At 35.9% G+C, this 13552-nt stretch overlaps 1 protein-coding gene across 2 annotated transcripts in view; it reads right to left on the bottom strand.

The window, feature by feature from the left end:
• The window catches only part of ARHGAP32 (Rho GTPase activating protein 32), a 320326-nt gene that overhangs the window by 219907 nt on the left and 86867 nt on the right, over nucleotides 1–13552 (bottom strand). The window contains exon 1 of one of the 2 annotated variants that reach the window (XM_046685164.1): nucleotides 2698–2959. The exons of the other annotated variant lie outside the window; for it this stretch is intronic. Within the exon in view, the coding sequence (XP_046541120.1) occupies nucleotides 2698–2813 (116 nt within the window). The 5' untranslated portion in view covers nucleotides 2814–2959. Of the gene's footprint in view, nucleotides 1–2697; nucleotides 2960–13552 lie in introns of those variants that run through there. 2 annotated transcript variants of the gene reach the window in all.

A 13552-nucleotide genomic window follows, 5' to 3' on the forward strand; every position in this document is an offset into this window, starting at 1 on the left:
TCTTGTAAGATTGAATTTAAAACCTAGCTTAGAAGCTATTCAGAGAAAAAGAAAAGCACACAATCTTTTGCCCTCCTTGTGTGTATACAGTGTGTGTATGTATGTGTTTATGAATGGAAATTAACTAGAATGTAACCAATAACGACAGCTTGGTTTAAAGCATATTAGCATAGACTGTAAAGTAACACATGAAGGCTTTTCTGTATATTTTTTAAGTTGATTTTACAAAAACCACCCTCATATGCAACACTGAATCTACTATTTGCTTCTCCCAAGGTTACAGCTGCAACTCCTACTATCTACCCTTCACCTTCGACACCCACACACACATTTTTCTGCTGGGCATTTCCGCTGGAACACAGCCTGAGTGTTGGGAAAGCACGCTGCTGCCACATTTCCTCATGTCTCACTGCTGAAGAGCTGAGAAACACCACATGAAATGTGTCCTTACCCTGATCTCTTAGGGAACTTATAAATAAAATAAGGTCAAATCTCAAAGACATATTTGGTTTGGGCGAGCCATGATGATATTCAGATATGAAATGACACTGTAAACAGGACAAATGCCCTATGGTCTCATGGTTCCCTAAAACAACGCATACACTAGTTCAGTTTCTCAGGATGAAAATGCTGTCAAAGAGTCCTGAGGAAAAGAAAAGCTCAATCTTACACAGATTTGCTTTTATTTTTTTTAATTTACTTTTTTATTGAAGTCACACTAGTTTATAATATTATATAAATTTCAGATACACATCATATTTCAACGTCTGTATAGACTATATTGTGCTCACCACCAAAAGTCCAGTTTCTATCTGTCACTGTACACATGTGCCCCTTTACCTCTTTCATCCTCCCTCCAGGCCCCGTCCCCTCTGGTAACCACCAATCTATTCTCTGTATCTACGTGTGTGTTTGTTGTTGTTGTTTTTTACCCCCCACAGATTTACTTTGAAATTTAACTGTCAAAAGAAACCCAGGAGCCATTCCCATGGCCTGAGCGGTTAAAGTTCCACATGCTCTACTTTGGCGGCCCAGGTTTGCAGGTTCAGATCTCCGATGCGGACCTAACTCCACTCATCAGGCATGCTGTGGAGGCATCCCACACACAAAGCAGAGGAAGACTAACACGGATGTGAGCTCAGGGCTAATCTTCCTCCAGCAAAAAAAAAAAAAAGAGGAAGACTAGCCATGGACGTTAGCTCAGGGTGAACCTTCCTCACCAAAAAAAAAAAAAAAGAAAAGAAAAAGAAAATCCCAGACAGGTTCCTGGTGCCTAACATGAAAATCAAGGATCATAGTACCAAATCTATTACAACAAAGTCTAGGTTGTTTCTTCCTTTAACAAATACCCCAAAATAACTTCCAGAATTTTAATACCAGGTCAAACAGTTTTAACAAACAAAATAAATACTTTATTCCTACTAATTGTTCATGAGACACTGACAATATTAAAAACTAGGGAATACATGTAATATCAGCATACTGTGGGAGAGAAGTGGGTTACTCAAATAAGAAAAGCTAAGTAAAATTACAGAGAGAATGAGAGTTAAATTTCATATGCTAACAGCTCATTTTCATACTTTGAACATTAAATTATTCTTTAAAATTTAAAACATATTTCTTATTCATTCTAACCACTGATTAGCAAATTTAGTGTGGGTTATCAAGAGTTCCTAATATTCAATCTCTTCTGTCACTTAACCTAGACTTTAAAAATAAAATCTGTGGATAAAGGAATCCTTTAACTTAAGAAAGAGAGATATTCTTTTTGAAAATTAAACATAAAGACAGGATCTGATGAAAATAATGGTACGTTCACCTACCCAAGTACTCATAGGTAAAATTATAAAAGATGTTTAATTGCCCATGTGGGTGGCAGTGATAATATGTAGTACAAAAATGTCTTCAAGAGATTTTTTTAATGCCTCCAAAAGAATTAATTTGCTAACCCTGTTTGGGAAAAAAAGCCAGAATAAAGCCTCCTAAGATCTGTAACAATACAAGAGAATTACTAAACAAATGGCAGTTCCCACAAAGCTGGGTAAGCCCTCCTTCTCCACCGATGCCACTCAACTCTGAGAGCTGCTGAAGCAGGAGGCATTCTCTAAAAGCTTCAATTATAAAGTTAAAACTAGGGATTGAAACCCAAGAAACATGGGCAAGGGGAGTGAGACAGGTCAGAGACAAGAGTAAAGATCAAAGCCATGAAATTATTAATTTGTACTTAATCAAAATGTTTCAGACACATGAATAAGGCAATAAAAGCACCCATACACACACACACACACACAAACACAAACATATTCCACGAAAAAGATGAAGAAAAACCTATTATATTCAAATTCAGATCAAATCTACTAGCTATAAATCAGATACAGTAAATGGTAGTAGTTCATATGAGTCTCTACTTGAAATTCCTGAAATGCTACTACAAAACCTGTCGAACACCTTCTCTTCCTGGCATTTTAACAAGTCATTTAAAATGCATTTACAAGCTCAGGGCAAGTTGTGGAATGAAGAATGCTATATACAACTAGAAATCTGTCCTCTTCAGCTCCAAATCTTCCCCCAGAGAAAAGAAAGTCTTACTGGAAAAGAGACTAAAACACAGAGGATGGGAGGCAGGTGGGGCGCAGGTGGAGGGGGTGGACAGTGGGACAAAGGTGAGGGAAAGAGAACTGCAAATTCCATAATTACCTGAAATTTTCTTCACTTTCTCCCTCTTCACTGTCAATCACCTGGGTTATAACTTCAGAATCCAACCAAAACACACTGTCATCCTCCGAAGTGCTACTCTCACTTTCAGTCTCCATCTTGTGCTCAAAAAATGTAAACCTCAAGGCATGGAATAAAGAACACCAATCTTCAGGTTGTTCAGCTCTATTTAAGAGCACTCAGGTGTGTGGCTGACGCACAATGATGTGTGATCATGCTGGGCCACAGTCTATTCCGTGCTCGTTTAATTACAGTCAGAGTGAAGACAGGAAATCGCATACAGCATACGCACTGCGTCAGGCTGCTACACCTGTGACACCTGGAACCCTCCCACTGCCACAGGCTCTGTGACCTACATAACAAAAACAGAACCCAAATGAAGGTGACTTTTCACTAATTATCATTTATTGGATAACTATTTTTCTCTTCACAAAGTTTCCAGTTAATAAGTTGAAAGTAGATGTTTTCAAAATGCAGGCTTTTCTTATTTATATTCTTTTGCTATCTCAGACTTAAGAAAGGTAAACAGAAAACTGGAAAGGATACAGCATACATCAAGGTCTCCCGGGCCAAGCACAATGAGAGGCACAGTTACAGATCGCACAACTAGTTAAGAAGGATCACAGTTTACAGAGAAGATAAGCATGGTCTAGGGACCCGCCCAACTTCATGCCTCCTAACACCACACCCACCTTTCCTTCCCCTCAGTAATAACTGCCATATACACCTTTGCTCGGGTATCCAAAGTGGGACATCACATGGCTTCTTAAAGAAAAAAAGTAAGTATCTAAGTTAAAAGATGCTCACAATTACATCAAATAAAAGCGAGCAACAGTTTTACACATTATTTAAACTGCAGACGCCCGTAGCACCCATCAAACAACTTGCAGGGAATGAGTGAAAAGTACAGCATCTCTAACACCAGCAACAACACAACTGTTATCTAGAAAACAGCCGCGTTGGTACCAACCAGCAGATACTCATGGGTATCTGCCTTCTACTGAGTAGTAAGAAACTGCCGAGCCTTGATTTTCTATTACATCTGAGCAGAAAAGATTTTTAAAGGCATCCAGTGGGATACCCTTGCATTTTCCTATTTGAAAATAAGGAAAATGAGCCCTGTAGACTACTTTGTTCATTCAATGCCTTTTTCCTTTCTATAAAACTACAACTGACACAATGTGCTACTGTTTTAATTTTGCTGCTTCAAAAATGTATAAAATTTTAATGTACTGACTGTAGTCATTAAATGTATTCCTGCTAGAAACCAAAATTTGTCAAGCCTGGGAATAAACTTAGAAAATAAACTGTGCTTGATAGCGCTAATCTGGAAAAACTCCTGAACAATTTACACAGAGAGATCTTTCAAACTAGTCTAATAATTTCCACTCAAGACAAATCCATAGCAAAGTGTGGCCAGGATAATCACAAAAAAATTAAAGGACTATTGAGATCTCCCTATGCCATAAATCCCCTATCATCTTCCAAAGACTCTGAAGAGATGAAACTAAATTTAATCCCTTCCTCACTCCATCCATTAAAATATATTCCCAATGGATCAAAGATTTAAACATAAAAATACAACCATAAACGAAAATCACAGGAAAGCTTTATCATCTCACAGGGGAAAAGTTCTTTCTAAGTGTAAGTTTAAGAAGCCCTATAACCATAAAAGACTGATACATTTTACTACATACAAATTTTAAAATCTTCCCTAATCAAAATTTTTTTTTTAATTATGAGCAAAATCAAACACAAATAATTGAGAAAAAATATTTAGAACATATCACAATGGATTAATTTCCTCAGTATATAAAGAGCTCCCACAAATCTTTAAGACCTAACAACCCAAGAGATAAATAGACAGAGATCATAAACAGAATAGTAATAGAAAAATACAAAAGAATCTTAAAACACAATAAGAAAGTATTTAATTTCACTCATATTAGAAATGTAAAAAACCACAATAAGATGCCTTTTTTAATCTACCAGGCAAAGATTTAAAAAGTTTTTAACAAACCATTTAGAAGATGTGGGAAAATAAACACACACTGTTGGTGGGAGTATAAATTGCTATAATCTCTGTGCAAGGCAATTTGGTAAAATCTACCAAAATTCAAAATGCACATCTTTCTAGCCAAGCAATTCCCCTTCTAGGAAATTATCTTATTTTCACGCATGGAAATAAGAGATGAACAGGAATATTCATTGTAGTAAACTTTATAATATCAAAATAGAATAGCAAAAAACATCCTAACTTGCTCATTAACAGAAAACTAGATGATTAAATTATGGGATATCCAGAGAATGGAATGCTAATGAGAAACACAAGTATGCCCTATTGGTCATGATTTGGAACAAACTGTAAGGCACACTGTTAAGGCAAAGAAGAAAGAGGTAGAGGTGTGTAACAGTACACATGATATGCTGCCATTCACATTTTCAAAGAAGGGGAAGAAGAAACATGTGACTACAAATGTGCAGAATATCTACTGGAGGACAGCACCAGTGCCAGCCGTTGTCTCCAAGGGGAAAAGTAGCTGGAGAAGAGGAATGATGGGGAAACAAGTTTTCACTATAACATGTGCACATAACCCTCACAGAAAAAATAACTAATTTTAAATATAATTTTTGTATCCCTCAGTAAAGGACTGGACTTTTAAATATTATTTTAAGTAGCTAGCTCTTCTTTTTCTTCTAAACAATTCCAACTGCTTTCCTGTGTTTTCATGAATCCTGTTTACTTCCTTTGAATCACCTCTTTTGCTCTTTCATTCTCCTGGTTGATTTACTTCCTCAAGCCCTTTCAAACATGAAAAAGTGCACTGTAAGCAGTATTTTTACACAGAATACTGTGAGCAGCCTGACTAATATCAGATCACTCAGGAGCTCTCCTTTTCCAGTCCTGCGCCACTTGCGAATGCTCCCTCACTGACACCCGGCTGCAGTGAGAGCCTGCCATCCCACCAACCCGACCCACGCACCACGCGGCTCTTTCAAGACTCATCCTCACAGTTTTGACTGTGCCATCACAAGTTTTAAAAAACATCTTTATGGCTGGCCTTATGGTTGAGTGGTTAAGTTCCCCTGCTCCACTTCGGCGGCCCGGGGTTTCACTGGTTCGGATCCTGGGCACGGACATGGCACCGCTCATCAGGCCATGCTGAGGTGGCATCCCACATGCCACAACCAGAAGGACCTACAACTAGAATATACAATTATGTACTGGGGGGGTTTGGGGAAAGAAGAAGAAAAAGAAGATTGGCAACAGATGTTAGCTCAGGTGCCAATCTTTCTAAAAAAAAAGTCTTTAACTTCAAAATCTACATGTGTTCTGTTTTCTGTTTCCTTCTTCAGGAGCTAATGAAGATATAGCAGAAATAAAAGGTAACGAAAAGCAGGGAGGCGGGAAAGGAGCAAGCAGAGTCAATCCGCAAGGCTCCCAGAGATGGAGCGCGACTCCATATTCCTGAAGACCCCATGACTGCCTCACTCCTGACCAGGCGTCACTGCCCCAACAAGCTTTCGTAGAGCCCAAGTCGCCGACCTGAACCGCAGGAGTCACCATCAGTGGTTTAGAACTAGTTGATTCCTCATCTTCTACTGACCAACAGGCGAGGAGGCTGAGGGAAAGGGAAGTTCCTAATCCCACTGCAGCAAGGGAAGAAGCATTCTTAGAAGCAGTTAAAATCCCAAATCAGAACGTATTTCCTTTTCAAGAGAAATATTTTAAAAGTGGCTTATTTTTCTAGTAGCAGTAGTAAAGTAGTAATAATAATATCAAATAGATTCTGAGCACTTACTTCATGTGTCAAGCATTGTGCTACAGCCCTAACATAATTAATTATAATTAATTACATAATTCTCACAACCATCTTATGAGGCAGGAGCTATTATGATCCTCACGTTACAGGTGAACTGAGGCTTAGCATAATAACTTGTCCAGGGTTACTGTGCTCACAAGATTGCATTAAAGATACTTTTTAAAAATCAACCTAAAATCTAACCACCATCTAAAACGCTATTTCTATGGGAAGAATGTGGTTTTCATTTTGGTCCACATTCAGCTCATTAGCCTGGCCCTCTCTGATCTGTTTTGTTTTATCGCTTTTTTCTTTTTCGGGGGAAGGGCAGTGATACTGCTGGCCTACACTCTTTTCTGTACACCATCCCCCACATATTTGGGTTGACTACCAAGGAGGGGTGCAGGCAGATCACACAGCAAAATAGCAGCAAAGCAGGTCTCCATTCTCTCATTTCAGCGCTCCTTTTCCCACAACATAATGTCAGAACTGTTTTCATCAAATCTGTTCAAAATAGCTCATGGCACATAGCCAAGAGGTCAATAAATATTTCCTGAATTGGGCACCAAACTTTGTCCACAGAATGCTTCACAAGCATGACTCTAAATATAGATATACTAGACTCGTCAGAAAATTACGTATTCTAAACATGAATAGCATATGTCTAAGTGTAATATATATATATGTGTATCAAATAATTCTATTAGAAAGAAAAATTAAGCAAGAATACTTCTAAAATATTTCCAACGACTGAAGATTTTCCTCCAAATGTAAAAAGCAAAATATATACAATGTACAAATATCATCCATCATTAACCATTCTTATACTACCTATGCATTCATTCTAAATGTTAGGTGATTTATATCTTTAAATTGTTTTTCTAACCACCATCTTTATAGGCATTTCCTACAATGAAATGATTAACTTCAAAAGAACAACTATTCCTTCCTTATTACAGAATACTCATGTATTCTGGATCATCAAATATAGATATTTGCTTCAGTTCACAAATATATCTAAAGGGTAAACAATTATGCATACTTTATTTCATTAAAATTTAAGTAAAATCAATTTATTTTACTTAAACCTTTAAACACAACAGAAGAGGTCTACTTGGCTAGAAAATGGAACATTTCATGTCAGATTAGATTGTGCTTCATTAAAAGCATATTCAACGGGAGATCTAACATTGAACTGTCCAAAGAAGCTAAATGAAATTTTTAAAAAATGGCTATCTTAACAAAATCCCTATAACAAGAATAAATGCATTAAAAATATATATGTTTCATTTCAAAAAGCTATTTATAAAGCCAGGAACAAAAACAGTTTTCAATAGAAACAGAAGTGTTTTGATATCAAACGCACACGGGCTCAAATTTTGATGATGACATTTATAAATAGTGTGGTCTGGGGCAAGTAACAATTTTTAAATTGAGTTTCAATTTAGTAATCCCCAAAAGAGGAATAATAACCTTGTAACGTCAATGTATGGATGAGAAATAATGCATGTAATGAAACAATCATATTGCAGAATATAGGTAAGAGCCTCTGTAAATGACAGCCATCATCCTCATCATCACTGAAGCCACAAAAGATTTTTATTGCTGTGATTACATAAAAATTGAGAAATAAAATAGTAGTAATTTAATAAATAAAAGGAAACAGGTCTCAACCAAGTTAGGGGGTGGTTTTCTATTCATTTGAATCCCTTTCATGAATGTGAAGGATGGTAATCAAAAATTAGAATAGAAAGCTCATATTCTCCCCTCATCACATTAAAAAGGATTACAAAGTGTGTGCATATAAAATTAGATCATAAGATAATTCAGCATGACATTTCCAATCTTCTTCATAAGCAATATCTAGTGGAAATTTCACAAGTATATGAATAAGCTCCCCCCAAATTCAACTGAAATGGTTTACTGCTTTTAAATTAAATTTTGTATCTTTAGCGAAATAAGCAAAGACTAAAAAGCATACTTTCTGGTATTCAAGTTTTAAAAATGTGTACTGTCTATTATAAATGTATAAAACCGCTTTCAAGAAATACATAATCTCAGGCTATGCTTTCACTGGATCACTACCTACCGTCAACTGTTACACATTCTAGAATCAACATCTCATGTAAATAGTGGTTGAAGAAAAACTCTATGACAGTCTGCCTCACTGGACTCCCTTGACAGCATCCAACCACTGTGATATCAGTAACTGCAAAAAAATTTTAAAACACTAATAGAGTATGATTCCATTACTATAAGAAAAATAGTATTTTTCAATATACACACGTAGAAAAAAGCTTGGAAAACTAAATAAAAATACTGTAGATAATTTTTATTTCCATCTTTAAATTTACCCATATTTTTAACATAAAAATGTATTAGCTGTTTCATTTTTTAGTTTCAAAGAAATTAACTGCATGAGTTAAAAGATCCACTCCACACCTTCTTCTCTTGAATAGCTGAATGGTAAATTTTACTATCTCATATACCATAGAAATCAGTGATAAATGTTTACTGAATAAATACATGAGTGAATTAATGATAAATTTAAGTCCCAAGCATTGGGACTATAAGTTCAAAAATAAATAAAGGCAACACTGCTATACAGGCGAAGTCAATCTAAAATGAAGAACAAAAACAAGAAAAACAGCAAATGAGAAAAGCAAAAATAAGCATCCCGACTACAGAACTAAAACAACCTAAACAGAGATTCTTTATATATCAGGATCTCAGAATCATGAAATAAACTTATATATCACGAGTTAATATGCATTTAATCCCTACTCTATGTATTTCCCATCCCAACCTATGAAGAACTAAAATCCACTGTATCTGCCTCCCGTTAGTAAAGAAATTAATGCCCATACGCTGTCCGTAAGTGCAAAGACCGCATCTACTGCCTGTCAGATTCATAAACCACATCACTTGGCTTCACTGTTCCCCTTTTCAAACACTCACAACATCCAACCCAGGGATACTCTGTTCCAACACTCAAGAACTCAAGGTGCTCTTGTGCAAGGAAAAAAACAAAAGCCATGGAATCAACATCAACATATTTCACCAAATGAAATGAGTTAGAGGCTGCCCTGGACACACAGAACGAGCGAGCTGTATTAACTTCAGCACCCCATTTGCTGACTCAATAAATAACAAAACAAAAACCCTTGCTTTGTCAGACAAATCAGAATCTAGAGATCTCAGGAAATCCTCACTGGCTAAGCAACCACTTCATTAGTCTAGGGACTACTCATTTTTGCTTTCAATCTACAGATAAAATAAACTATATAATCCTTGACAAATAAAGGTAAAGTCTGAAACAAGTTATAACTCTTCTAGCAACAAGTTAAAGGCCACTAAAATACACTATCTACATGTAGTGGTTAAATGAAAACGAGTAAAAAGTAACAAATAAAACTTAATAAAATCAATCATCTTTTTAAATGACCACTTGATAGTAAAACAGTCTTCATATCTGAGGGAACCTATAAGACTGCAGGAAGGAAGCAGACTACAGTTAGTTAACAGAAAAGTATGGCGTTGAAAATTAAGAATTAATTACGCCACAACTGATTGAGTAAAAGGTCTTGTAAAGATAATGGAGGTGGAGTATCCTTCCATATAATATTGAATTAAAGGAAATATTTCCTGCAGTGGAATTCGGACTGAACACGCCGTAGTCAGTGAGCAAGAAGCCTGCACTACTCCTACAAACGTAAGGTCCAAGAGAACTGTGGTCTTGACAGAAACTGAGCAGCCCACGCAGTACTTCTGCTTACCACTGTAAACGGGACCTCTTCCTAATGTTAATGGTCCTGCAAAGAAAAGTGCTAAGTGTAAACTTAATAAATAATAATCAGGGGAGAAAGCTAATGATCTAACTAGACTCTGACTCATGGAAGGCCTGGGGAGGTCTGGGGGCGACTAGGATGAAATCACTAGGGGGAAAAATTAGAGCTAAGCAAAAAAAAAAAAAAAAAAGGTACTAAGTACTAGGCCTGCATACTTAAAAAGCCCAGGGTATTGCATAAACTTATTAAAGCTTCTCTCACCAAACTAACTGAAAAAATGCCAATAAATCAAGTGTCTTCAATCTACTGTTTTACCTACTGGTGTCCTTCCCTGGGGAGGTCACTCTACTGTATGTTGTTTGAAACTGAAGTGATTTTAGCTGCCTGCTACTTATCTTATCCTGTCTGTTCCCCTGCTATTACCCAGGAAATGATGGCAAGAGTAAAAGTGGAAGTGAACAATAACTAGTTAAAGTATTAGAGAACATTTCACTACTTATAAAATCACAAGTATTTTTCTCAAATCACAATCATTCTATCCTCAAACAATAGAAGCTAAACCCATACTACTGAATGTCAATCTGAGATGTATTACTCTAATTTAAAAGAAGTAGACTTCAACTCTCAGTGTCAGTAATTCTTCAATTTTATTTTCTTAGAAAGGAGAATTAAGTTGCTACCTGCTTATTTAAATTTATTTCACAGGCCAGCCCCAGTGGCCTAGTGGTTAAGTTCGGCGCATTCCACTCTGGTAACCCAGGTTTGGTTCCCGGGCACAGACCTACACCACTCGTCTGTCAGTGGCCATGCTGTGGTGGCAGCTCACATACGAAAGGAGGAAGACTGGCAGCAGATGTTAGCTCGGGAAGAATCTTCCTCAGCAAAAAATAAATAAATAAATACATATCAGTTAACAGGCATTTTTCCCATTACCCTTTGTTACAGAAATCTGTTCTGGTAAATTTTATTGATTACAAAAATAATAACAAAATGAATCTTTTGAAGAGTAAAATGTAATAGGTAAAAAGAACTTAATATAGGTAGCTCTTTAAAGGATACACAGGTTCATATTTAAATTTGAATGATAAATTAAGAATTGAATATCTGCCTGTTTCTGATTTTGCTGGAACCTCATGTTAATACTATTATCTGTGGTGCTTTATATCTGATGTTTTCAAAAGATACAATGAATGGCAATGCACATTTTATGATCTCTCAAACAGTTCTTGCAAAACAATGAAACTGTTTTTTAAAAGTCAATTCGGAATCATTTACTATTTCCTTGTGGTAAGATAGGCATGTTTAGAAACTGAACTAACTTGTTACTTACTGACATGCAATTCATTAAGCTACTGTTTCACTATTATAAACAGAATTCCAGTTAAAAATCCACAACAATTGAAAACAACACTACTACTTTTGTGGATCCATGGTTTCCATTTTAGAAGTAAGGTTGGACTTTTTTTTTCACTTACTGAAGCTCAGAATATGATTCATATTCCTTCCACGCACTTATTACTTATGTGAACTCAAGTAATTTACTTAAGATTTCTGAAGTTCAATCTCCTCATCTGAACAGAATAACCATGCCCAATCATTCCGCAATCAAAGTGATTAAACAGTATATTAAGTACCTACATAACACAACATTAGTAAATAATAGGTGCTAAAAAATGGAAAGTATAATAAAAGAAAGATGTTTCATGAATCCAGGTTTTGGAGTTACTAAAAAATGTTAAACTCCTTTAGAAGAGGAATCAAAATTCTTATAAGGACTGTTTTTCAAATAACTGAATTATCATTATCTCACCTAAAGAGATGAATTAATACATAATTCTTTAATATCACAATTATCCAGTCAGTGTACAAAGTTTTCCAAATGTCACGAACATTTTTTTAACAGTTGGTTTGTTTGAATGAGAAAGTCCACACGTGATATTTTAGTTAACAGGTCTCTTAAGTCTCATGATTTAAGGATTCCTTCTCCTCCCTTTTTTTGGTCAAAGATTTGTTAAAGAAACCAAGTCCTATATAATTTCTAACATTCTGGATCTTGCTGATTACATCCCAACAGTATTGTTCTCTAAGTTTCTCTGTCTCTCATAGCTTTTTTACAGGCATTAGTTCTTAAAAGTTTTATTGAATGCTTTAGTTTGATGTTTTCTGCCTTATCTACCAGCCTTCCCAAACAAATATTAATCAAAGGAACAGCAAAATGGTAAGATGGTAGAAAACACAAAGACAAAAGTAACAAAAGGGCCATAGACAATATATTCTTGCAATGATTTTAACCAGGTATAATGGGGGCAGCTATCTAAAGTACAGCACATTAAGAGGTTCCAAGTATTGTTTGACTTCTGACCTAACTGGGCTCTTGCATCCACTACTGCCATCTATGCCATTTCTACGTCCTCCTACATGATCTACTAAGAACAATGGCAATACCTGCACACACCTGAACAATCTATGACTAATACTAAGACTCTACCCAGGCAGTTTGCCACTAATTAGCTCCTACTATTTTAGAAGGACAACATAAAAGCTGCATGAACTATGGAATATTCTTAAAGTAGATGACAGAAACATAACCACTCCTATTTGGGCAGAAAGAAGGAACAATCAATATCTTGGAATAAATTATCAATTCAGTGAAAACAACTGAAATGCAGGAATATCCCATTCTAGAATACTAAACTTAGTTCACCAACTCTTAAACATTTGAAAATAAATGATTAGTAGGAATCAAGAGGTCAAAAATTTACCTGTAACAGGCTGCCTATCTAAGAAAACAGATTCATGGCATAATGTAACACAGAGGGATACACTAATAAACCTTCATGAGCTTGGAAATCCAACAAGTTAGTACCAGGTAACACAGTTTTACCAAGGAGAATTTGACAATCTCCTCCCAGTTCCCAAAAAAAATGCTGTTACTATTTCGTCAGTGTCGGAATCTCTAAGTCAAAGAATAGTTAAAACAGTAAAAGATTCTACAAATATCAACTATATCCACAAGCTAACAAGTTCTTAAGTGAACAAATGGAAAAGACAATTCATCATGCTCTGGTTTTTCTGCTAGCATCAAACAACTAGCCAGGGATTACCATCCATTACATCATTTTCAAATATAAAATACAAAATAGATACCAGCACAATAAAAATATCAACTTAGATTAGCACAGCAATTTACTATTTTCAAGGAACTCTGAGATATTTCAAAGCAAATGACAAGTGACAAAGAGAAAT

Source organism: Equus quagga, chromosome 14 (genome assembly GCF_021613505.1).
Source record: "Equus quagga isolate Etosha38 chromosome 14, UCLA_HA_Equagga_1.0, whole genome shotgun sequence".
Classification (NCBI taxonomy): domain Eukaryota; kingdom Metazoa; phylum Chordata; class Mammalia; order Perissodactyla; family Equidae; genus Equus; species Equus quagga.